Genomic DNA, 27878 nt, shown 5'->3' on the forward strand with positions numbered 1-27878 from the left:
CTTCTTTCTTTTGCCAGTTTGGATTAAGGAAAATAGCCATTGTGCTTCGCACCCTCTCTTTTCTTAAATCATCAGACATAATTTATGAGGGAAACAGAACTACCACATTTTTTCTTTGAAACAGGAAAAAAAATATAGGTGGACACATTTTCTTAAACCACAAAGGGTTTCTTTAGGAAATTAAGAAAAAAGCATTCAGTAAGTGAAATAAATTTTGTTCTGTGAATAAATTTGTTGTGGAAAATGATGTGAAATAAAAAAAAAAAAAAGTTCAGTGAAAAGTTCAGAAAAGTTCAGTGGCTGAACTGCTTATCAATCCTATCCATTTCTCTAGGGCTAAGTTTTAGCTGTGTTCTTCCATCAGTGCATCTGAGTTGGAACAAATTTCTAACGACACACCTAGTTAGATTTGCCCTTCTATTCCATTTTGCCTACATAAAAATGTAGGCAAAAAATATGGAATGCATTCTTAATTTCAAACACCTCAAGTGTTGTATTGTGAACTGGAGCTGAATTTTATTAATACATAAAAGGATTTTTGCTGCAGATTTACTAAGAGAAAGTCTCTGAAGTTTACAGAAGAGAAGGATAAATTCTTTTCAGTGCATAATTTCAAAAAGGTGACTGTGTTCAGTAAACATTTGAAACAGGACAACATGATAAAGTCATCATCTAGAAGTGTGACATCAGATAACTGTTGTGCAGACATATTTTTTTTCAGTTGGCAAGTAGTTTTAAAACTAACCCATTTAGAACAACGAAAAATTATTTTAATTGTGCAATTAAAAACGCATCACTACTTTGAGTTTCAAAGCATGCATCATTTAAAGAAACCAAAACACAGTTTGAATTCATAAAAGAATTGTGTGACTGCTTTTTATTAAACTGAGGCATTGAAAAGCACAATCTTTAATTATTTATTTTACATAGTTATCTTTCAAAGTGCCATACTGTTAAATGGAAGAACAGTGTATATATATCTTTCTAGCTTGTAGAATAGCTACATTTATTTTTACCTGGTAAAACCATTTTTATATTTATGTGTAGCTTATGTAGCAAAGCACATATTTTATGAGAACAGTGCTAAACAAAAGTCTCTACTACCATAATACAAATACTCCATAATTTATCTCAGGCACTTGTTGTTCACAAGGTTACATTTTCTTTTACAGAGAGAAATTCTTTAAATGAATCTTGAAAATGCTAATAACATCTGGTTGACCTGGATCTGGTTGACAGTGTTTGTGTAAATCCCATGTTGAGAGTACTAGTTCTGATGATTGCCAAATATATATTTTTGGAATGCAGAGTTAAAATAGAAATGCTAAAGATAGCCCTAATTTCCTTGAAATCCTTTAAGTCTGTATGTACAGCATATTCTCTCGGTACTAAATAAAACTTTTACATCTTTTATTTCCAGCTCAGGAACAGTTACTGTCTACTTTGATCTGTTTTTTCTGATAAATTAAAATTGCATTTCAGATTGTTATGTGTTCAGCATCTAAATTTACAATGCATATTTAAGAGTTTATGTACTGATACATATGTTCATATATGCATCTTCTTTGCACGAGCCAGAGAAGATCCTATGTGTGGAGTAGTGGTGGATGAAATTTTTCTGTGAGGCTCTGTGACTTTGTCCAATGCCTAGAGAAGCAAACCTACTTTCCTTCTCCTGCATGTTTTCAAATCCCTCTTTCAGTTACACCTCTAGGCTGGCTGCCTTATTCCTGCATTCAAATTCCTGTCCTGCTTGTGGTGCCTCTCCTACATGATGTAGCCTCAAATTCAGTAAAGTCTTTCGGTCCTCCAGTTTTTTCCAATTCTCTTGTAACTGCCACAACTCACTAATTAAGCTTTTTTCCTCCCTCAGTGATTCTTTTCAATCCTTTTAAATACTACTACTACTTCTTTAAATAATATTACATTGGTATGCTATGACCTGAAAAGATCAATTAGAAAAGAAAATTAGGGGACAGGATATAAAATGACATACTTGTAGTGTGAATACAGTCTTTGATTATTAGGGTCTGCAAGACTTAAGGAAGAGATGATCCCATGTCTGCATTTTAAGTTTTCTTCTGTGACATCTGGGCTTGATTACTGCCAAAGATGGGAGACAGAATTGGGTGGAGAATTGAGCCTATGCTTATACATGTATAGCTATTTTTATGCATTTATATTCTAAGGCCTTTTAGGCCCAAGGAGTGGGATCCGGAAAGGAGTGACTTCATTCCCTGGACATTAAATGTGTAAGACGTAACTTCTTTCTAGACTGTTCTTTTTATTTGAAGCTTCTGTCTTCACAGGCAGAAGAATACTAAAGTACTTCCCAATAAATATTTTTAAAGACCCTTAGCAAAACTTTAAAATATATATAAAAAAGGTGGAAATTTTGATATAGATGCATTCCACTGTTAAAAGAGAATATACCTTTTAGCCTTAAAAGTACTTAAAGAACATATATGTTCTTAGTACTTAAGAACTTAAGTACTTAAGTATTTAAGTACTCTCTTAGTACTTAAAGAACATATATGCCATCTCCAGAAAATGATGACATTTTCAATGAAATCACTTTGAATTGAGTATACAATATAGTTCAGTTGTTATTCCTACGTAATAAGTGTCTCAGTTGCTACCTCTACAACAAAGGCTTTTTGAAAACAAAAATGTATATCTTTTTTTTTTTTTTTTTTTACTTTTAGCCTTAGAGGTTAAAACTCCATAAAGCTTACATATTCTTTCTGCCTGTATTAGTTGTTCTGATCATCTCTCTTCACCAATCGTAGAAGCGCAGAAGCAGCCACACCAGGAGACGTGGTTGCTTCCCACCCAAGGGCCCTGTAGGCTTGGGAAGCCTTCTGCAGGGAAGTCCACAAAGGGCCACTTTTCCTGCTTCTCAGAAGATACAAACAAAATAACACCACCATCAGCAGAGGAGACTTGTGTAAACCACTCCCTTATTGACTCCTGGTGTTCCTTTATTTAATGCAGCTGTGCTTACTGCCTTTTTGCTTTTTTTTTTTTTTTTTTTTTTTTTTGGACATATTGACTCTTCGTATCAGCCTGAGAGCTTGTGACAGAATGGTGTGTGAAGGTTGTACTGGCTGTGGGCTGCATTAATCAGAAGGAATAAAGTCCATAAACGTTTTCCATATGACTTCTAAAATGAGTGCCTTCGTGTTGTTAAAACATCCCCCAGTGCCATATAGTCCGTGAAAGCAATGCAATGCTTTTCATGGAGATTTGTTTAGCAATTCTATGGAGCATATTGCTACTGTTTGTCATGTATTTCCTGGATATTTAGAAAAGGAGAAGGAGATTTGTAACTAATAAATGACATGTTTATACTCTAGTTTTCAGTACTAGATCTTTTTTTACCTCATGACATCACAACTTTCAGATCAAGGCTGTCCTTATTCTCTAATACCAGTAACAGGTTTTGTATTTTACTGGTGGTTGGGGATCCACTGTTTAAGAGATAAAGCATCTGGTTCTACACCGAAGTCACCAACGAAAAATTATTTCCTGTTCATGACTAGAATCATTTCTGAAGGAAGTGAAATTTCTTTGTAACCAAGTGGTATAGCTGATGAAAGGCTTTAAATAGAAATTTTTTCATATTCAGTAATAGATCCTGATTTTTTTATTATTATTATTATTTTGAAAACTATAAGGATTATCAAGGATTATGAGGATTATTAAGGACTATAAGGATAATTATGTTACAGACAAACATTGAAAATGACATTGTTTGTTACCTAATGATTTATCAATTAATTTTCATAAAGTTTGCTAGGTAGTAACTATATATAGTTTGAAATCAACAGTTTGGGAATAATTTGAGAATAGAGAGCTGATCATTTCCTACTGTATCATCAACATGTTTGTATTTAAGCCATGTGATTGGTAAAACAGGAGACTGTAGCAAAGGACCTCTTCCCTAACAGTTAAATTTTATTTCATGTTTACTAAACATAGTTTTAGCTGACAATAACAGTCTGGATTTTGTTTTGTACATATTTGGTACAGTGGTCTCTGTGAAAGTATCAAAAACAGATGCAAAAAAAGCAAAATAAAGTTGGGCAAGTGCACACATGCATCCTTTTGTGAAGTAGAGTCATGATAAAATCATGGACAGACACAATTCATTTTTAACAGCTGGTACCAAAACTAGCTTTCTTCCTTGGCATAAAACTTCATTTGTTCTGATAGCTTTCAAAGTCCTTGTCTACCGCATTTGATGGTCATTGCCTCATAAAAACAAGTGTTCAGAACATTTGGGTTCCATTGCAGAGACATCAAATCAGAGATTGAGGAAGCAAATTTTTATTACTAACTGCAAGTGTGTCATAGAACCATAGAATATCCTGTGTTGGAAGGGAGCCACAAGGATCATTGAGTCTGACTCCTAAGGACTCCTATCATTATAGCCCTGTTATTAAATGATGTGAGGGACAAGTCTGCAGTTTGTATTTGTATACGTATCCACTTTTACAGTGATGTAGTTAAACTGGTGTAATTACTGGAAGTTGCCACCCTGTAGTAGTCAGGCTGCATGGTAGCCAAAGAACAAGTAAACCAAATTTTAAATGACCATACCTCCTTTTTGGTAATCTGAGCAGAGAGGTCATTCCTTTCTGCTAAGGGAAAGGAGGGGGTTTGTTTTGTTTTGTTTCTTGGAATGGGCTTTTCTGGTATTTGCTTCAGAAGTGGTGGACAGATTCTCATTGTGCCATTTGTATATACTCACTGATCAGAAGATGGAGGTTTTGTGGCCAAGTTCAGTTTCTGTTTCTACAAAGACAGCACAGTACTGTAAACCGGGAGTATAGGCCAAGTGCTGGGATTTCAGTGGCTGCCCGCCCTAACTGGCATGGTAGGTACATGGCTATCAGCTGAGCCAGCTGTTGGAAAGTGGGTTGGATGCTGTCTCTTGAGCTCCTTTGGTCAATGCCTCAACTATATTAGCCAGAAGATCTACAAAGCTATTTCTTCAACTTTAGTCTCTTTTCCAAAAATATTGAGGCTTATGAAATCACATGGCATGTATACATAGGAATTTCTTCCCATCCCCAACTGCAGGCCTCTATCAGCAACACAGTTTCAGCCACATTTGAGTATGGCTTAGTATTCTCAGAAATACTACAGATTCTACAGACTAAAGAGGGTGTATGGTCTGTCTGTCCCAGATCAAGGAAAGGGTACTGTGTAAACTGATTCCTCAACAGATAGCTAAGTATCAACACAGGAGAGTCTGGCTACAGATGACCTAGCTACTGGAAAAGCATCCATGAGACACTGAACCCTATTGACATTCAGCAAATCCAACTGCAAGACACAACTTCAGATGAAACTAGGCCCCATTATATTCTCTATTGTTCACAAACAACTCCTTTTTTATTTAAAAATAAAAAATTAAATAGTCTTTGAAATAGGGCATCTGTTTGTTTTTGAAGATGAATGCTGAACTGTAGATACATTCTCCAATGCCTATCCTTATTTAAAAGAAAAAAAAAAAATTGAAATAAATGTCTCAAGCCAAGTTCTTTATATGTTTGCATACTGTTCAAAGTACCACAGAGGATAAAAGGAGTAAGAAGTTATTCATCCAAAAATCAAAACACTGAAAACTGCAAAGTACTTCTGTGTAAAGACAGCAGGGGTTGCTTCAGCTGATTACCTTTGATATTAAATACTGTGTTTTGCACTAAACTGATAAAAATATTATGGAAAGCTATTTCAAAGAAAGCTAAAGCTTTCAAAACTGCATATAAACAATATTCCTTTTGTTAAAACTGGAAAACATGTTTAGCATAATTGCCAAATAGTCCAAAACAGAATTCTTTGTCTATGGAATGAGCGTTTCATTTTCAAAAGGAGCTGCAGTAACTAACTAACACTATTGCAAAATCCTAGTTATTGATTGTATTACATTATATTTAAGGCTTGGATAAAACTCAAAACCCTGTTGTTTAAGGTATTGTGCAAGCACATGATAAGAGTCGCTCTCTGTCTTCAAGAAGTTCATGGGCAAAAGAGATAAACTATTGTCAGAAAACCAAAAATACTAGCTTTTCTATTAGAGCCAAGAAACTGAAAAAGATTGAATGATTTACCCATAATCTTATCTCTGGCAGATCTGCATATTTAACTAAAATCTCTAATGTCCTAATCCAGAAGCAGTGAAAAATTGTAAACTATGTTTGCATAAGGACTCAGTGAGAGTCTTGACTGTGAAAATCCTTTTAGCTCTTTCCAAAGATTCATAATGGGGAAGTTAAGATAACAGAATTGCAATTAATCCTTCCGGATTTACTTTTTATGGTTCAGTAATATATCCTTTATAAGTTTAAGGAGTTGGACCTTCTAACTTGATGTGGTCTACACTGACGTTTTTCAAATAATACAATAATTATTCAGTAATAATTTCAAGTAATCAAAAGCAGTAAGCTAGAACAGGTCTTTGTGTTAGAAGCCAACGGCATCCTGGCTTGTATCAGGAACAGTGTGACCAGCAGGGCTAGGGAGGTGATCGTCCCCCTGTACTCAGCTCTGGTGAGGCCGCACCTCGAGTACTGTGTTCAGTTTTGGGCCCCTCGCTACAAGAAGGACATCGAGGTGCTTGAGCGGGTCCAGAGAAGGGCGACGAAGCTGGTGAGGGGCCTGGAGAACAAGTCCTACGAGGAGCGGCTGAGGGAGCTGGGCTTGTTCAGCCTGGAGAAGAGGAGGCTCAGGGGCGACCTTATCGCTCTCTATAGGTACTTCAAGGGAGGCTGTAGCGAGGTGGGGGTTGGTGTGTTCTCCCACGTGCCTGGTGACAGAACGAGGGGGAATGGGCTTAAGTTGCGCGAGGGGAGTTTTAGGTTAGATGTTAGGAAGAACTTCTTCACTGAAAGGGTTGTTAGGCATTGGAACAGGCTGCCCAGGGAAGTGGTGGAGTCACCATCCCTGGAAGTCTTCAAAAGACGTTTAGATGTAGAGCTTAGGGATATGGTTTAGTGGGGACTGCTAGCGTTAGGTCAGAGGTTGGACTCGATGATCTTGAGGTCTCTTCCAACCTAGAAATTCTGTGATTCTGTGAAGACAGTTCTATACCAATGATTTCTTAAAATTGGTTATTGGTTATCAGAACATGCTTATGTTTAATTTTAATGGAAGAAATGTTCTTCATAGTCAAGTATGTCAAACCTTGCTGATCTGGTGAATTCTGAGTTTATTTTAAGTTTTCCAAGCCTGTATACTTAGAGAAAGTTTACTAAAGAACCTATTTCTGGGAAATATATTGCTAAATCTGTAAGTTGTGATGATGCTTTAAATGTGGTTGCTATACATCATCATTTAAAAATAACAGTTGTTTTAACAACATAGAGTAGTTATATAAACTACAAATAGAGTTAAGAACAGTAGTTGTATTGAAATATTTCAACACATATACCATGTGGTAAGGAGGCCATTAGAAGTCAGGATCGATAGAAAATTCTCAGTCATAATTTTGAAGTCACTTTCTATTTTCATTTATTTCAGGATATTAGCAGAGAATGGAACTAGAGTTTGATCTGGATTGCACCAGCAGTATCGGGGAGATAAGGCATGAAAGCTGCCATGCTTAGGAAACCCAATTCATCCAAAAAGTCTTTTTTTTTTTTTTTTTTTTTTTTTTACAGCAATAAGACAGCCAAAAGTTAAAAAATTAAAGTGAATTCCCACAGAACTTGAATTGTCGTATCCTAGCCTGTATTTTTAAAACCAAAGCCAAAATACCAAAATGACCTGTTCATATTTCAAACAAAACTGTGTTCAGCATACAGACTTCTGTGGCTTAAGGGAATTCTTCTCCAACACATGAAAATATTATTAAGGGGAGATGATTTTTTCTTCCATAGTCTCTGAGAAAACATAGCCAAATGCACGATTTAGAAGCAGAGTAGTCAGCACTCAATGTAGATCACATTTATAGTGCGATAATACTCTAACATAAAGTGTGATGCTGAAAAAGATTTGGCATTTCTTACGGATTGTGAAGACCCAATACTACTTGGAAGAAAAAAAAAAGAAATGATTATCTTCCGTACATGAGTAGGGCTTGCAGAAGGAACTTTTCACAGCATTACTAGGACCATTTCTGAAATAATAACTTCGGTTCTCATTGTTACACTTGCATAAAAATATTGAAAGCTTGAAAGGGCTGATTAAGTGATTACATTTGATGGAGATGTGAACTTGCTTAATTTGATTCACTGAAGAGAATGTTAAGATGTAGTATTAATGATCAAGTGGCTTGTGGTGCATGGGAGCTCAGGCAATGATAATATAATACCTGAAGAATGTATAACAATTATTTATATAGATATTTCAATACTCAGAATAGCAACTCTAGAATATAACTTTTTTTTTTTTTTTAATATTCTTTCTGGTTATACAAAATATTTGTTTTCATCTTCATTCTATTTCTAAGCACACATAAGAGCATCTGTCCAGGACTGGGGAGTGAAGTCAGAGCTAAATTGGAAATCTGATAGGACTGAAAGGAACATTAGGGAAAAAAAAAAAAAAACGTGCAAGTCAACTGCTATTTTGGGATTAAGAGAATGTATATTTCCTTTTGATCTGTTTCCTGCATTTTCAGTATAAGATGATTGAACAAATACATTTTATTTCATCCATGAAATGGAAAAGGTCTCAATGGAAAGCTTATTAACTCATACAGATGATTATCAGACTCAACTTCTATTTACAAATAGGATGTTACTCCCTTGTTGTCTTAGTAGGTTTCTCTTCTTGCCAGATAGTATTCAGAAACAAAGTCTAGCCATTTAATTGCAAGCCTCTCCCTTAAGTAAAAAATTGACAGACAACTGTGTCATAACGGTGATTTCCTAGGTCAAAAATCACAGAGGTCTATTTTTTTTTTTATTAAAAAAAAAAAAAAAAAAAAAAGAGCAATAAATAAGTACCAGGAATGGTTATAGAAACCATTGTGTGAAAACTACCCTAGCTAGTTATTTTTGATATTACTCATCTTATTCTCATTATAGGCAATGAAGAGCTAGCCAACATGGTCGGTAGAGAGCTGTACAATGGCCCAAAAGGAAGTACCTATGCTCTACTCTGTAGGATACATTGGACCCATTGACTTCATAGTCAACGCGGGTCTTGCACAGGAGATATGGAAGACCCATGGCCTCTCAGCTTGCAACTAGACTAAGGTGCTGGGACACCATAAGGCATCTCAAATGTATTCTTATTTTGGCAGCTGAATTGAACCAGGCTACCTCCTGCGTAGGAAGTTGTGATCTGTGCTGGTCTACTCCCATGCCTACAGCAGCTAAGGTCCGGCTGCTTGCAGGATAGATCAGTACAAGTTTGTAAACTTTATTAATGTACTAAGACTCAGTGCAAAGCTGTGTGAATTTAGTTGGTGCACATTTATCTTGAACTTCACATAATAGTCCTTAAACCACTGTCAAATTCCACAAGGAATTTTTTGGAAGAAAAAAAAAATCTACATAATTGGTAGATTTACCAATACAACTTTGCAGGGAAAAAATATCCTTTGTTGTAGATTATATATATGTAAACAGTAAGTGAGGAAAGTTTTTTTTTTATTATTATTTTTGTCCTCTGTGTAATTATTTTTATCTTAGACAAAGCACCCGTTACACTGTCATTTGATTTTTCATTAATTTGGAAATTGGGATTGAGGCAGTTTGTAGTAGAGCAAAAATGGAGGGTTGTGTGTTGTACATTCCCGTCAGATTGGGAGCTGGCAACCACTGCAGAAAGCTTCCCTTCAGCATAGTTTCCATGAATCTGTATGTGCTGGTTTTCATTAAGAAGCTTTAGAGTTCTCTTGTGTGTTCTCCCAGAATGTCAAGCTTTTATTAAGGTTAGTTTGTAGAATTGTTTTTCACAGAAAGCACATGTTGCTTTTTGTACTGCAGGCATCAGATCTGCTATTGGAAGCAAATAGTGAAAGGAGCTGGTTAGGAAGACCTGGAAAAGAGCTGAGAACACTTAGAGGAATCATGAGGAAAGCCTGCACTGAGATGTGGTGTGCTTTGACACTGAACCCCTTCCTTGGTTTCCCAGTTTCTAAATCCTGAGGTTTACTTAATGTTTATGAAGCACTTGGGAGAGTTGGAAAGTGGTAAGTGGCATAGAAGAGCTGCAATAAATAACAGGTGTGGACTTATTGTGCATGGGGGACATCTTAGGTGAGTAGAGAACTACCTACCTCTACAGCAGCTCTGCTTCTCCCACCCAGTACAGGGCAAATAAAACATCAGAGAACACAAAGCCTGGACATTTCTTGGCTGACAGTCAATCAGGGGACATTGCATTGGTCAGTAGCAAGCCCTCTGGAGCAGATGTTCAAAAGGGAATTATTTCATACAAACTGAAAGCTCAGGAAAAGGTAAAAGTGATGTACCATATTCTTCTTTTCTCTCTTTGTTTTTCAGTCTTCTTTATTGTTCACCTAGGACTCCAGATGTTTTAAACTTAAATATGTATGTTGCATGTTTTTCTAGCTAGAGTTAGCAACCACAGGACTTTTTCTCTTCATCAGTAAACACATTCATTCTGAACTGATTCTTATCTGCTGCAAAATGAATTTATATATTGTTACTGTCCACAGATCCCAGGTGTCTGAGATACTGCCAGACTAATGCTGAGCATTCCAAGATGATTATTTTTTCTGGAATAATAGTAGCAAGAGATTTTATCTGTGAAATTCCTACATACGGAGATCTGGCATAATGCTCTTGATTCTGAGAAACAAGGTAAATTGCATGTTCACTTAGACACTGAGTGGTTTTGCAAACCACACAAAGTGCATAGATAAGGAACTGCAGAATTATAGGAAACGTCTTGGGGATCACTTCTCTTTCACTTCTTCAAAAAAACAGTACTACAAATCTTTCGTGTTAATCTTCTCATCAAAGCTTAAGCTTACTTTCTCAGAAAGTAATAGTTTCCTTTCTTCCTTGCCATCTCCAGCCTGGTTATGTTGTTCTGAGAGTTACAGTGAGTGTTTGACACATAAAAGTTTTACCACTTTCTTAGAACATTAATTTCCCTAATGTTTTTCAATTAGTTTATTAACTAAAAAGTTACACTATAACTCAACTGATTTAATAGTTTTTAGGAACCGAGTTTTTTGTTGTTCACTGTGATGTTCCCTGACACCTTGGACACACATCTAGCCCTGGAGCAGGCCTGAATAAGCATCTGAAATCCCTGCCAGTTGTTCTATTCTTGCCAACTTCTTTGCCCCTCCTGTGAATCCATCCAATGACTTGTGTCCACAGGGCCATGAAATTGTCTCCAGACCTCAAGACTGACCTTGCCATCACCTTTCCATGTCTTTCGTGTGCACATGTACCTGGTCCTTCCCTTCTGCCTAGCTTCCGTCACAGGTTGTAAGTCTCAAAAGGGATGCCAGCATGCATGGCTTATATAGACAAGTGGAAGGATGCATTTCTTTAATTTCTCTCCTCTCCTGTCCTCTCCTCTCCTCTCAACGAAAAAAAAAAAAAAAAAAAAAAGTTTTAATAAGAGGGATGGACAGGAATTATTTATGAACCAGTTCCACATCTTCCTGTCACCACCAGTGAAGCAGGCAAAGCACAGCTGGGCCCTCAGCCCCTGCCCAGCATTAGGAGGTGCCCAGCCCAGGCTCCTGTGCTGCAGGAAGGCGCTTGCCACCCGCCCTGACCTCTCCAGGCTCAGCAGCAGCACTGGGCAAAGGCAGCTGTCCTGGGCTTGGGTGGGGTTGTTCTCTGAGTGAGGGGACAGGCTGAGCCAGGTTTTAATAACAACTATCTACAACTATTGTATGCTTGAACAGACACTAACAGCCAGAAGGCAGTGTGGATACGTTTCATTCCCCAAATTACATGGAAGGTTTTGCTGTTTCTTTTCTAGTAAAAAATGCATGTGGTAGTTGAAATAAATTTTAGGAAATATTTTAATAAAGTGTATATTCAAAGATACATAATTTTGCTTTTTCCATAGTTTATGACTTCTAGATAAGCAGTTCAACAGAAAAAAAAAAAAAAAAAAAAAAAAAAAAAGAAGAAGAAAAAAAAAAGATAATTTAAGTAATACAGTTGTCACAAAAACATGTATTAGAACATGATGCTAACTCAAATTTGAAGTGTTAGAGAAGAACATAATAATCTTCATTCTCAGGAGTTATACTGTATCTCCTAATGGAGAAGACAGAAGAGACTTACTTTTTCTGCTGAGATGCATGTTGCAGAACTTGTGCAATGCATAACATTCTGTTAGTTCCCTCTGTAAAGCTGCCTCCTATTTGCTTCTGTGTTCATCTCCGTTCTGTTTCACTGCTTTAAATGTAGGCAATTATTTGTTCCCTCTCATGCCTTCTCTCCTAAAGGGGAGAGGTACGTGTTACTTTAGACATTGAAATAACACAATCTCTAAAATCTTATCAATTTAGTAAGTAACAAATGTAAGTATGGAGAGCAAAGCAAGTGCAGCTAAGACACTTTCTAGGTAAGCAAGCAGCATGCTCCCTAGGACAGGGAAATAGCAAATTCCTGCATTGAGAACTTATGCAATGAGGAATTTGTCTTCACTTTCTATGTCTCAGTTATATACCTCCTTCTATATTTCCCAGCTTACATAGATGATTTATATTCTGTGCTGGAATAAACTGTACAGCCCCAGGACTGACACTGCTGCTCTTCCTTACAATTTTTCATGCTAAGGAGGGTGGTAGCATGCAACCCATATGCTCCACTTTTTTACATGTATTACCATGTAAACATATATGGATATATATGTATAAATTGATATATATATATATAGCTGCACAACTTCAACATCAAATCATCTAGATAGTGGATAAGAGTTGAAAAAGTGTGTTGTCTAGTTAATCCTTTCTACAAAATAACTTATATGAACAAGCCCTGTAGATGTCTTCTAGCATTTCTGAACAGATTAAGAAAATGTTTTTGCCTTCTTAATGATTAGGAAGAAGGGAGGGTTTTGTTTGTTTGTTTTAATTATTATTTTGTTTCAAATTTTATTTATGAAATTTTGAATTTTGAGTTAGTCTTTAAAGGTTGATGTAAAACTGGAATTTTTCCCCACCCATCCATCAGAGGTAGCTGATATTAGAAGAGCTGGAATATGAAAAAGAATCAATTAATAAAAATAAAGTAAGGATTTTAGGTAATAAGGAAAAAAAAAAAAAAAATGGAGCTCTCATATGAACTATAACTCAACTTTGCCATGTTAGTTTTTAATAATATATCATAAATTAATAATACATGTGCTGTACATTTTTAAAAACTGAGTTAATGAAAATGTCTATTCTGTATTCTGAGCAAATGTGTATGTGCAATAGCTATGCATGCTCTTGTCTACTTCGTGATCATTATACTATTTGAATTTAGGGAAATTAAGAAATTAAAATCAAAGGCTCCTTCCAGCAGCTGTATCAAATTGTCTATTCACTTTACATAATAAGGTTTATACCTAAAATACTAAGATATACATATATTTAAAAAATAAAAATAAAAAATAACTTGCCATAACAGGATTAAAGAACTTTCCCTCTTTCTTACTTTCTTTCAGTGTCAGAGCTTGGCAGGAATTTTTTCCCCACCACACTGCAGTCCTGATTTTCAGTGTAGAAGAGCAAATTCCAGTGAGTCTTATTTCAGTGGGTGTTGTTAGAGAGACTTAGAAAATTACATTCAGCTGCATGATAGCAGCCTGCTTGGTGCAAGGAAGATATGTTGTGTGCATTCACAGGTTAGGTCAGAATGTTTGGCTGGTGGCCCTCAACTCATCTATGCTTCCCTCCAGTACTTCCCTTTTCCTGAAAACTTCAAGGAATGTTTGCCCATCTTACCCAAAAAGCCGAGCTTCTCCCACAGTACTTAGTCATTAGTACAACCAAACACTGCCAGCCACAACAACTTCCTGAGAGGAATGGTGCTGTCTCCCCATACAGACACACAGCTCAGAAATTAGAGATACAGTCCACAATAGGACGCAACAGTCTCCAATCACTGCTCAGGTTAAACCACTCTGGTTTAGATTAGCACGATTTCAAAAGCAAAGAACTTTTCTGGAAGATAACCCAAGAAGAGCCTCTTCGCAGCTGAACAGGGCCAAAGAGAGCCTTTGTCTTTCTGGCAGAGCTGCAAGCTCTGTGTGACTCTGGAATGTCCCTGGGGCAGCACTTCCTCGGACAGCAACCTCTCAGTCTGCAAATTCTCCACGGCTGGAGCTGCCTCTTTCTAAATACAAGCATGGTAGAAAAATAGCTTGATTAGTTAAAACTCCTATTTCCTAAGAATTAGTTCAATTCGTACTGATTGTGTGATGGACAGACAGTACTTCGGTAAAAGAAAGGGCATTTTGCAAATGTCAAATTTTTGTACAGCAGCAAAGCAGAACCTGTTAAGAAAAGTCATAGACAGTTGCTTGAACTGAACTAACTGTATGTTCTTGAAATGATTATATGTTTTGTTTTGATTTCTCAGTTACCATTCCTCTCCTGGCTTGTTTGAATTTTAAATGGTTTCTGGAAAGGCTTGTTTCTCTCCATAATTATATGTCCTCTAGGAGAACTACAATATTAATATTGATAGAGACATTTGGCGATATTTGTCTGGATACTGGGAGCTCCACGTTTATGAGGCTCTGGAGTCTGCTTACAAAACTAATGAGGTCCAGAATGCAACAGTTCCGGGGAGGGAATGCATTTCTTATCTTGTCATGTGGCACCCTCCCAAAGATCCCAGTTAAAACAAAAACAAATAAACAAACAAAAAGCTTACAAAATATATGCAAGAAAGAAATGAAACTCAGTATTTTTGTCCCTCTTACCCTTCCAAAATAGAAGTTCCGTGAGTTATAGAGACATTTAATAAAATAATAGAAAAGGCTTCACCAAATCCATCCATGAACAGAGTTAATTCTAGAAATGAACTTGCAGATGAATCATTTACCAAAAATAAGGAAAAGAAGGCCTTGCTTGTATTTCATCATTTCAATGTTTTAAACAGAAATGCTTTGTTCATTAGCCAGACTATTCCTGGGAAGGTATAAAATTAATGCTTTGACAGATTTGAAAACAAATTGCTAAATCTTTAGTGATGTGTTATTTTCAGTTCCTGTAGGACAGTAATCAAAACTTCCTAAAGAAACTTACTTGCTAACTGCTATAAAGGAAATAGTGATTTTCTTGCAAACAAGTAAAACTTCAGTCTTGTCTCTACGTACCCTAATGCTTGGCACAATTAATCTTTAGCAGCAGTGCTGATTTCAATCAAAATAAAGACATTTAGTGGAGCTAAAACTGTAAAACATTTTTAAAATTTGTTTCTCTAAGAAGTTTGTGGCTTTTATATGCCCAGGGCACTTTGAAAGTTTACTATATCTTTCACTTTGGTCTTATTAGGCCTTATAAAAGAGCACAAACACACAAGTCCATCATGAGAAAATGAAGCATTAATAATTAGATAAGTAGTACTTATGCATTATTATGAAATAAGTATGGGGTTTTTGTTTGTGTGTGTTTTCCACAGGATGGTATTCATACTTTCCTCTGCTTTGTTTATGGTGTTTTTTTTGGAATATTGCCAGCTTTAACTAATACTGTTATTTAGTTCTCCGCAAGAGTGAGCATGTATATTTTGGGGTTACTGAGCAAAAGGAAGTTGTATCACTGACTACATAAAATTAAAAGAAAAAAAATCCAGTTTTCAAAGGTGAATTTTAATTTTGATTAGTTCATTTTTTGTCTCATCGACTACAATCCACTGCAAAGAGGCAGAATAGTGCAAGGGCAGGAAGGGGAACTGATCTTCAGGCTCAGCACTTTCTGAAAAATAAGATACAACAGCCAAAAATGGATACAGCCAAAATCACTAGTCACTTTGGAAGCCTTAAACTTTTATTTCATCACCTCATCACAGGAATAATGTGTTCCTTATCACTTTCCTGCAGCCATCCAGTCAGATAGGAGGCTAGCAAGCACTGGTGCATGTGCAGGGCAGATGGATCTCAAGCTGCTTCCAGGGCACAGAAGTATTTTCAGGGACGGTAAAACACACGATACCTGCATGAATACTGACTAGCAGCTAATCCTCTCCTCTGGGACATTTCTGAGGGAAGGACAGACAATTCCAGAGTCTCAGTAGTTGCTGGATCTCCCAGTGAAAAGGAAAAAGAGCAGTGAAATTTCAGCAATTCATTAAATATTTTTTTTCAGTATAGTGGATGTCTGGGCATTATTTTTTGCCTCCATCTCACCTCAGTTCTTACAGTAGAGAGGAAATGGTTTGTAAGCAATAAGCTCCAGCTTGTCAGAGGCATACTCAGAGTAGCAAGAACTGAATAACTGCTGTGCCTTAGCAGTGGAGGAGCATCCATGTGTTCATCTGCTGCTCCCATGTCCCACCTGTGCCCCTGGACCACCATGGTTATGGCCAATAGCCCACAGCAGTGCAGGCACTGCTTCCCCTGGTACATCCCACACCCTGAGAGCAGGCGTGCATGCAGGAACGAGGTTGCCTCCATCCAAGCAGAGGGAAGGGGTTAGCCCCACTGAGGCATCAGCAGTGTCACTTGGTGAGGGCTGCTGTGGTGCTATTGCACATTATCCATCACCTGTTGGGCCCATTTGGGATTAAATCTTGCCTCCATCAAGATCGTGATTCTTTGTGGATGACATGGTCTGTAGGGGAACTTATCTCATCCTGTCTCATTACCCTTACCACTGGAAGAAGCCCCAGAGGGATTTTTCTTAGGCAGGTCCATTCTGTCTCGCCTGTAAAACGATGTGGTTTCCTGCCCCAAGTCACTTGCTGAAAATGAGGCCTTGTATTTCTGAAGTGAACTCGAAATGCCATCTAGGATCAGACTGTGCTTGCAAGCCAGGCTGGAACTAAAACAAGCTTTTATATTAATGTCCTCAGGGCCTAAAATGACATTATTTTAAATTATAGAGAGGCATATGACAGTTGTGGGTCATAATATGTATTTGTTTTACAATAGCCCCTTGAGGTTGTAAGCAGGGCTTTGGTAAACACATACACACATCTGTGCTACGTGCCTACACATAGTGACAGGCCCATCGTTAGGAGGAGGCAAGAACAGGTATATACACGAGTGGCAACATTTTTATTCTACTGCACAGCTCAAAGGAACAAAAAATACCAGTAACCCTAATAAGCCTAACTAGGTTTATACAAAAATTGCCAGTAACAAGTAAAAGAATATCAGGAGAAGGACAGGAAGGCAGAGAAACAGACTACTGGGGAGCTGCACACAGACTTAAGTTGAGCCATAGCACTTCTGAGGCTGGCATCACCCACAGGCACTTGGAATTTGTGTCTTACCGCAGCATCTGCCCAGCCACGTCAGTGCAAGATCTCCCCGGGCTCTCTGGTGAATCACCAGTGGTTTCTCGCCCCGTCGTGTGACTAACACGCACTGTGTGGCCACACAACTTAAACAGCAGTGGGGGGGGTGGTCCCACAGGTGATGAGCTGGTGAAAATCACCCTCAGTGCAGGCTCTGACCCTGGCTTAACTCTCAGTCTGGACATAACCTCAAGAGCTCACATGTTCAGGCCTCCATCTGGGCAGGTGTGACCAGTAAACAGATAGCAAAGCACGCCACAGTAAGCATGTGTGTGCAGTCTTTCCGAATAAACCATTCTGCGCCAAAGTAAATTACCATCAGTCGGCAGCTGAATGGGAATAAGCTTCACTGATTACTTTTTGCATATTTGTTTAGAATGGAACCAGATGTTCCTCGACCCATGTTATAAACCTGCAATGCACAGTTAAGAAAATTATGAAAAGAAGGATAATGAGTTGTGTTAGTTTATCTGAAAATACGTATCTGCTTATGAATTACATTTCTGAATCAGAATATGTTCCCTAAACTGTTAGACACAGTAATATGCAAATGGCCATTCCAGCAGTACTAATACTGCCCCAGCGTGAGGCAAGGTTTTGTTATTATTGTTACAAAGGAACAGTAATTGCCCCTCAGGAAAATTGTTCTGAATCACTGCTGAGGTTTGGGTGAGTGTGTTAATAGAATCCTTTTCTAGTTTTAATAATTTTAATTTTACTTAATGCTTTTGCATTTCTTGTTGTGGCATGCTTTTAGTCTGCAGCCAGGAATCCAGGCTGTAGTGATATATTAGACTTCAGAAGGAAGCAAGTTGCTCTATCTAAATCATCTGAGAAATTCTTTCTGGTTATCCAGTCTGTTTGAAATTGTCAGGACATCTCCCTTTCTGCCCAAGTTGTAAGACCTGAAGCATTAGCATCCCCGCCTGTATATGTGTGGCTTCCTGTTGGAGTAATATTTATAGCATTTCTGACCTTTGTATGAACTTTTAAGAATCAATAACAGCAAGATAGAAGGAAGGTCAGCAGCAGTTTTCCTCTTGTGTGAGTGCAGCCAAAATTAGACTCAGAATATTTAAGATACATTAGGAGGTCTCATAATCACATTTATGCAGCGTTATTTCAGGACATAGCTGGATTTCTTTAGCACTGTCATGTAGCCACTACTGCAAGGAAATAATAAAATGCCAGAGCCAATTGTGTCATTAATGGTTTTTAAGCTGTTATGTATTTTTCTTCACATGGCAGAACAACTAAAAGAGGCCTTAACAGTCAGTGCTAAAGAATAATTTTCTTGACTATATTTTGCCACAGGGAAAGTGGAACTGGATTAGAAACCTTTCTTATTAGTGTCTTGCTGCAGCTAAAACACCATTGAGGTGTACAATTTTTCCCACTTTAGATTGTATAAATAAAACTGACAGTCACCACACATTTGAGCTAGCTGTCTGAGCATGAGCAGCCATATGAGATAGTTCAAGATGCAAGGTTTGCCTGATCCATTATCTCAGTAACTTAACATCTGAAATATAAAGGAGCTTTCCTAATTCATCAGCTTTCTGAAGCTCCTTCCAAAATCAAGGTGTTCCTGTAATTAATTAAACATCTTGATGCTGTTTGCTGCCTCCATGTACAGAGGAAGAAACCAAGCCTTGAAATTTTCCCTAATTTCACTGCCTGAAAGTGAAGTTCTAGCTTAATTTAGTCTTTTTCTTCTACAGAGCTGGCACCTCTAGAAAGTGTTTCTTGCACTTTTTTTGCCTACCAGGAAAGCCTGGCCAGCCAGTTGAGATTATAGCTATAAATTAGAAGCCCGACTTCAGGATGCATCAAGTTAAGTGAGATGAATCCCATTGCTAGAGGTGACAGTAATGGGTCTTACAGAGCGAAAGGTCTTTTACCTTGTAATTAGAGTGAATTTTTTCAGTCAGGGCTGCCCCTCATGCCTTTTCTTAGAAGCAGCAAAGCAGAGTCTTTATCTTTGCTGGAGCCACCTGGTGCTGCTGTAACACATAGGGCTCATATTTGCAATTGTAATATTGTTATTCTAAAAATCCTTCTATTAATGCCTCAGTTGTTCTCTACAATTTCCTGACTGAATGAATGAAGAGATCATTGTCATTGACAGTGATAGCTTCAGAAATTTTGGCAAATTTCAAGAAACTTTTTGTAGCAGCTCAAAAACGTTGTTTTGAGAAGTGCTCTTTTCCTATGTCCATGCTGTTTGAAAATTATGTCTACTTAGTCAGTCAGCCTTAAAAATATGTCTAAAAATGCAGAGAAAATAAAACAAACTTTCTGGACTTCGACAACTTCAGTTTGATCAAAAGTTGTTTGATCAAAAGTAAGTTAAAGGCCAGGAAATGTCAAATGGAGGAAGTTTCTTTTCATGGATGTTATTATACTTACTGTCATTAGGTTTCTGAAGGAAAAATAAAGGAAAAGACAATTACACACAAGTTTTACACTAATTGCTAGTTTGAATTTCTTTGTGTGTTTCTTTTTTTCCTAGTTTCTGTTCTTTCCTAGTTTAGAAAACACCCTTAATATAGAATTGTTTTCCCTGAGAATAAATCCTGTGATTATTCCAATTCTTAGATGTATAATACTAAAGGATGGTAGGCTGCCTGTATCTCTTCACTTCTTTTTCCTTTTTTTTTTCTCCTTCAAAAGGAGCAATGTTACCATGCCATGTACATCTTAAGTGCACTTAAACATAAAGCCATCTTGTCATTTCATTGTTCTTCCAAAATCTACATTTCAGTTTTCAGAAATCTCTAACTGAGTGAAGTTTGTTCTCTCTGTCTCAGGTCTTCTCCATAACATGTCTGAATTACTTTGAAGAAGTCTGTAAAGCAGGAGAAAGAGTAAAGTCTTGATGTTCTGCCTAAGCCAGAACAAAGTACTGTATTGGTTTCTAACCAATAAAATAGAAATATTTGATTGAGAGTGAATAACAAAATGACCCTTTCATTTAACCACATTGACAGACAAAAGACATTAATATTAACATTTCCGATTAATTTTTTATAATTTATCATTTTGCTAAGGCTAGTATATGAGCTCCAGCAAGAAGCTGGTAAGAGTACATCTGACAATAGCACAAGGATCTGGATGAGTAATAACATTACAGGGGCACCAGGACAGATACAGCTGCTTTGGGGCACAGTTAGTGGACAACCTGGGAGTTTCATATCCTAACGATTCTTCCTGTTTGCTGACAGTTGCCATTTTGGATATATGGTAAGTTTACATCACCAGCAGTAATACTGTTCACTTCCCCAAAACTGGATGATTACTGAAACTGCTCATTGCACGTGCTGATCTAAGGCTGGCTAATTCCCAAAAGAACTACCTCGGCCTGTTTCATTGAATTTATGTCAGTGTTTAAAAGTAGCAACTAATTTTCATGTCGGAAAAGTACGTGTTGTTATTTTCCGTCCTATCTCATGTTTCTTCTTAGGTCTTTAGCAGCTCCTCCATCAGTCTGCTGTGTGATTTTCTACCTTCACTGTTGTAGCACGTGGGAGGCAAAGCCCATGGCTTTGATTCCTCAGCTCTTCTGTAGCCCTTGCAGATTAGGCTCAGCTGCTTCTTTACTCGGACGTGTCTTCCTCCCCTTTTTATTTCCTGCTTGCTGAACAGATAGTGTGCAAGGTCACATCTTAAGTGCCACTTTGTATACAAGCCATTCCAAGCTACCAGACATCATGACTGAGCCCACAGTCAGTACCAGGACTCGAACCTCTCACCAGGCACTGGAGCAGTTTTCATGTCAAAATAGACTATGTTCTCCAAGCTGTGCACAGGCAGCTTCTTGCACATCTTACAAATGCAGAAGCATGTGCTGCTCTTACTAACAGCAGGCAATTTTGCTGGTTGGTTCCAGAGAATGACGAGGAGCAGGAGGCTCTGTTATCACTGGACAAGCCGGGGTGGTATTCCCAAGGTAATGCTATCCATCTTTATGAACTACTGAAGAAGATGACTGGCAAGCTAGATCCCAAGGTATGTTAAAAGTGTGATCAAATCTTTGTGAAAATACCCTGTTTCAGTATAAAAGTCACCAGATAATCTTGTTTTACTGTTAATGATGTGATAAGTCACAAATTTTTGTTCTGCATACACTGCTTTGGGGTGGGGCAATTCCATTATGCGTCAAAGCTGACTGTTTTGTTCTGCTTCATTACTAATGATTACAGCAATAGCCTATCAATGCACAATGTGAGCTTACTCCACACCTTCCCCACTGCATAACATTTCCTGCCTTGTTCATGGTGAAAAGTTCTGTGTGCACTCCCTGTACTAAAAGAAAGGTAAGGGATGCAGTTGATACTTCTTTAGGTGCGTGACAAAAGCTGCAGGAGTTATATACTACAACTAAAGTGTCCTGCTTCTTCATCATCTTCCAGTTAATCAACTATTCCTCAATTATTTAGTAATGATGGGCCCCGTTCTAGAGTCCAAAATATCATACTATTCCTGATGAGTTAAAAGTTTAAAACATTGCAGTCCAAAACTGGAAGGAGTATGTAAGTTTTTTTATTGGTAAACATAAACTTTCTAGCTAAGGTGTTTTATTCTGGGTGCATGGTCATGCATTTCTACAGTTCTGTGGAGAATCAGATTATCATCACAAAATCAATCTCCCTGAGGAAATAGATCAAATAAATGAAAAGGTGGCCTCCAGTTTCCATGGTGGTTAGGCTACTACTCGGGTGCAGAAAAGTTCTGAATCATCAAGATTACACTCTGTGTTCTCCCTTGTCTCCAAAGTCATCCAAAATGCATTCCAGTTGCTCTGTGCATTTTCCTTTTCGTCTTTTCTACTGCTTTCTGGCAGGCTACTTCTGTCAGTCAAACATCTCAGTGCTGTCCTGTGGATTAGTCCCAAACGGGCACCCCTGGAGGGTGTCCAGAGAGAGGAGGGGATGCAGAGCCATTTTTTTCCTCACTGAACTAATTGAAGATAAAACTCCAAACTATGACATTAACAAGATCTGTGTTTGTCATGGCCAACCGTAAACACAGAGGAATTTTTATTAGGTTGTTTTAAAGCTCTTTTTCTCTCTCTGTGAGGTACAGTTTGCTTGTGTATTCCTCATATACAAAGACCTTTTAATTTGCTGATTCCCTCACAGGTTGTTTATTTTGGTGACAGCATGCACTCAGATATTTTCCCAGCTCATCACTATAGCAACTGGGAAACTGTCTTCATCTTAGAGGAGCTTCTAGGGGACAAAGTTATGGTGCCTGCAGAGACCGAATCTGAGCCCTTGGAGAAGAAAGGAAAATATGAGGTAAGTGTTCCTTTAAGATATTTTCTAGAACAGAAGAGAGCAAGTTACAGAAAAGCCTCCTGTACTGAGCACGAGGCTGCTTATCTCACCAGGCTGCTGGCAGCATCACTCATAAACATGCTCCTGGCCACCATCCTGTACCAGCTCAGTATTCTATGGGTGCCACAGAGCCTTCATTACCCTGAGATAACTCACACATCTCAGAAAAAGATCTGTACATATGCTCCCTTATTCATAAAACAGTCTTCTATCTAGTAATAAGAACCTGCCCTGTGTTTCACAGCAGCTTATCAGGTCAAGCACCTGAACTCCACTGAGTTCGTGACACTTCCTTGCACGTCACTGCAGTAATTTTTACTAGGTTGTTTTAAAACTCTTTTATTCTCTCTGAAATACAGTTTACTTGTGTTTTCCACATATACAAAGAACTCTTCATTTGCTGCTTCCCACATAGGCTATTTATTTTTATGACAGCTGCACTCAGATAAGAGGAACTGTTCCTAAGACTGGTCAAATGGGAACTACTGATAGTTACCTCAGATAAATAATAAGATTTCCAGGTGGCTCACAGCTGAGAAGCAGACTCTTAACATTACTGCCAGTCTTTAATGGTCCCTCGGTGAAATGTTACTGCAGTTTATCCTTCTGTCCACTGCTGAAGAACAAAGCAGGTAAGGAACGGCACTCAGATGGCAGAGTTCTACCTGCAGCGTGTCATGCTGAGGAACTATAATCTATTTCCAGTTTCAGTACAGGACCTCTGCAAACCTGCCCCCAAATAACAAGAATAAGGAAATACATTTACTAAAGTTATCTACTTAGATATCTAATCTAATTAGATATTAGACATATCTAATATTTTCCCCCACTATCCTGATTTCTAAACAAAGGACATTTGACTTAGTAAAATAAGGAAATGTAGTCATTAATGTTTAGTCTTTTTCCTGAAGTGCTGGGGGGGGAGAAAAAGTGAAGTCTCTTATGTGTTCTTCAGTTCAAAAAAAAAAGGGGGGAGGGGGAAAAAGGGGGAGAAACAATGAGTAGCCGCGTTACAGAGGTTAATATAATTCAGTGTAATTAATTTATGTAGTAAAAATAACTCATTATCCTCCTAAAATCTTTTTTTTTCTCTGACTGGAGACTCAAGTGTATCGCATCTTTCAACATACATCTCTGTAAGCTTTAGCTTTTTTTTTTTTTTTTTTTTTTTTTTTTAAGTCAACCATTGGTTCTAAAGTGTGTTCAATACATGCTTTTGAAGCATATATATTTAAACAAGCAGACAGCACAGGTTTATTTTCCTGGAAAGCAAGAGTTATTGAGTGATGTGTTTCTAAGCCCTTGGTGATGATTTTTTTTATTATTTTTTTTTTTAATCTTGTTGCAATACCTCTGGCTGACTCCTCACAAGATCCATCTTCTCTATCGCTGCAGTTATCAACCAGGAAATTGAGGCTTTTAGACAGGTGTTTGACATTTCACTAAAACCGTGGCAGTCATGATAACAGATGGCAGCATCTCAGGGACACACCACCTCTACCACACAAAACCCCTGGTCAGCTTACATCCGCTACCAGTGACAGCGGGTAAGCAAGGGAGAAATGAATTGTGTTGATTAAAGGAATCTGAACCAAGGGGGCCGTGGTAGGTCAGTGGTATTATTTCATTACCATGCTGCTCACTGGAGTCTGAACAACAGGTCACATCCATATCTCTGCAGTTGACTGGACGCTACTAACTTAACTGGACTAGTTCGAAGAGACTCCCTTTACAAGCCCAGGAAAGTTTTATTTTTATTCCCCTAATCAACTTCTCCCATTAACCCTTTGGTTAGGAGGGGAGGAAAGCCAACTCAAAGGACTGGACAAAGTCAGGTATTATTTGAAAACTAGGCAGCAGCAAACTAGGTTTAGTACTGTTCATTAGCCTTCTCATTCATTTCTCAAAAACAAATACTATTGCAGATTTTGCATGCCACGCTGTGTGTGTAGAGATGGACTAAAAATTTAATTCAAGACACAATCCTCCCTTCTATCATTCTTCACAAAATATTATTAAATAAATGGAGTATTGCCTCTAATTTGCAATTGCATTTTTCAGAAAGAAATAACAAAAAAAACTGTTTTCAGTTGCGTGATTGGTATTTCATCACTAACAGAGAGAGGGAACAAAACAACCCCCTTGCACACAGACTGGGAGCCTAGTAATTTCCATTTTCATTAACAGTCTTTGTCTTTTCCACTTCAGTTAAATGCCTGATATAAGCCAGATACACACAACTGTGAAATTATGGAAACAACTACAGTTCTTTTGAATGTATGAGTCATAACCAAATGAGCAAGAGAATTGCAGACTAAAAACTATTCATGCAATTATCGTCTCCTAAGTGAATTGCAGCATGCAAGGAAAAACAAAACAAAACAAAAAACAAGCATTGTGTTGAAACTAGATTCCCCCCAGATTTGGGGGTTTGCTTGCTTGGCTGGAGGCTTTGTTTTTTTCCTTCTGTTCTATAAATGTGTGATCAATTTCATCAATGAAAACTCTAAGAAAAGCTGGATTTCATCCCAGGATTTCGAGGGAAATCATTACAGAGGAGATAGTCAGCATGTAAAAAAAAAAAAGGGGGTTATAGGAATGAATGCAGTAAAACGAGAAGAAGACAGTGGCAGAAATAGACAATATTTCTGTAGTTAGAAGGCAAACCCAATTTATACAGTATTACCTAGCAGCTTTCAGGGAGGTCAGGCCCTTGAGCTTCCAGGACTCCTCTGAGTGACCTCAGCCAGGGGCCAATTGCTCTGGGCCTCTTGGCTCTGTTCATCTCTATATTCCTGTTTATCTTCACCACAAATCTAACGGTACTTTCAGGAACAACCTGGTGGGCTGCTGTAAAGCCCAGCCAATTAAAGCAATGCCCTTAACACAGTGTCCTTAACGCAGCATGGCTGTATTGCTCAGGTGCATCTGTTCATTGTGGGTCTTACCAGCACAGCTGTGCTGGTGGAAACACATCAAATACTTGCCGTTATACAGGCAAAACTGTATTTTAAGCATTGTTTTTACTAGCACTAAGAGTCAGTGGTGGTTTTATTACCTTGGCACAAAGCACACAGCCATCGGTGCCACCCATTATCAGGGTACAGTCTATGGTAATGAGTAAAGTAATCTTAGTGTCCCCTGCTTGGTACAAAGACACTGGCATAGACAGCAAATCACTATTTAAATAACGCCTTTAAAAAAAAAAAAATAACATACTAAACATACACTGCTTTTAGGCTTGATTTTTCACTCCCATCTCCCTTATATCTATTTTTCTTTACCAAACAGAGTAAAACTTCAGAGCTCAGCTCCCTGCCCACTTCAATTTTCTACAGGCCATTGGTAAGCTGGCAAATCAGTATTTCCCAAGGGTCCCATTAGCTGAAGCTGTCTGGTCTGTTAACAGGCCCTATTTCTCTGCAGATAATAAAGTAAAGGTGATAGTAAGTATCCCTAGTAAGGGATAGTAAGTACTTTAGATAGTAAGTATCCCTAGTAAGGGATAGTAAGTGCTTTAATTTAGTGGAAATCTTTGGGTCTTGTGGAACAGTTGTACCATCATTATTCTCTGATGTCTAGACATAGTCTTTGAGGTTCTGTACCCTGATCTGACATAATCAACATCTAACTTCCACCTGCTGTCTGACCAGTATTTGTAAGAGCAAAACCACATCTTTGGGGGTTTTACATATGAAAGAAGGGGGTGCATAGCACTTCTCAGGACTTGCCTCGCTACAAGGAGAGTAAACTCCACATTGAGGGCCTACAGGAGAGGCTGGGGGACCTTCCAGAGCTCATCAACCCTGCTGTTGAACATGTATCTCCAGGTGTGTGGGGAGTAGGGATATTACCAGGGAACTTATGTCTGATTTTGCAGATATATAGACGTTGTGGCACATTGTCTTGCTATGTGGGCTATGTGTACTCCAGGTGAGATACAGACATCTTCTAGGCAGCAGTTAGTAATGACAAAGGGAGTGACAGTAGATGCCTCTAAGTCTATGGGCAAAGTTTTGACAACTTTTTATCAGATTTGAGATGAGGATATAGCCTTGCTACCAAACATGTGGAAATAAGCCAGCAGCAAAACATTAGGAGTTCTCTATCAGGGTACTTGATGACAGTGCTCATGTCTGTGCTTGGTTTTATTAAGGGCATGAGTTATAAATACTGTGTTTATCTTCCTCCTCCTTAAAAAGTAAGAAATTCCTACTCTTAAGTATCACATATCTGAAGGGAAAAAAAAATAATAATAATTTCCTCTGACTGTGATTTTAATTGCCTTTTGAACCAATCACTCATTTCAAAAAGCAGATTTTTTTCTCTTGTCAATAAACAAGACCCTTTCTTTTGTACAAACGTTTGTGTGGGACAGTATTGGGCTTTGGTGTTTGCTTTTTTTTTAATTAATCACCTTAACAGCTGCATGTGTCATCCAGCTGGCAAATAATTTTAATTCAGTATAGCATCTACATTTGACTATAAATTCTGTGAAGTCCTGGGATTTGCATGGCAAGATAAGATTTGAAAAAAAAAAAAAAAAAAAAAGTATTATGTTACTCCTAAGTGAGAAAGAAAAAGACTGTTCCTGAAGAACAGTAAAATTGATATTTTAGAAATTAAAGATATGTTTTGGCCAAGCTTTTCCAAGCTTCATTACATATTTACATCAGAAGACAGAAAACACTATCTATATTTGTCCAAATCACTTTCCAACTCTCATCCCCAAAATCACTGAAACAATTGTTCTGTGTTTACTAACTTTTTTTTTTTTTTTTTTTTTTTTTGTCTGGATCAACAGCTTTGTTGTGATCAAAAGCCACAGATTCCTGTCATAAATACAAATTATTCCAGCAATTTCTCAAAACTACTAAGAAAGGGGTTAAATGGAAAATAAAGTACAAAAGTTCACAAATGTGGAGGCACACACTAGGATATCTGTTCTTTGCTTTGCTATCCTGAAAATGACTACACACAAATGACTTTAACAGATTTTCTGCAGTGTGGTTTGCAGTTTTGTTTTCCGTTTTTTAATCTCTCTGTAGAGGCCTCCTGGAGCTTTTTCTGGCTGCTCATGGCAATATATAGCGGGTTTCAAGATGAACTGCAAAAACAAAATTGATTT

At 37.8% G+C, this 27878-nt stretch overlaps 1 protein-coding gene across 3 annotated transcripts in view; it reads left to right on the forward strand.

Moving 5' to 3' along the window:
• Positions 1 to 27878, forward strand: part of LOC309876805 (dermatan-sulfate epimerase) — a 196191-nt gene that overhangs the window by 105927 nt on the left and 62386 nt on the right. For all 3 annotated transcript variants that reach the window (XM_082757540.1, XM_082757538.1, XM_082757539.1), the window contains exons 9-10: positions 21301 to 21419; positions 22553 to 22711. In XM_082757540.1, the coding sequence (XP_082613666.1) occupies positions 21301 to 21419; positions 22553 to 22711 (278 nt within the window). The remainder of the gene's footprint in view (positions 1 to 21300; positions 21420 to 22552; positions 22712 to 27878) is intronic.

The sequence above is a fragment of the Aythya marila genome (assembly GCF_965140915.1).
Source record: "Aythya marila genome assembly, chromosome: 3".
Lineage (NCBI taxonomy): Eukaryota > Metazoa > Chordata > Aves > Anseriformes > Anatidae > Aythya > Aythya marila.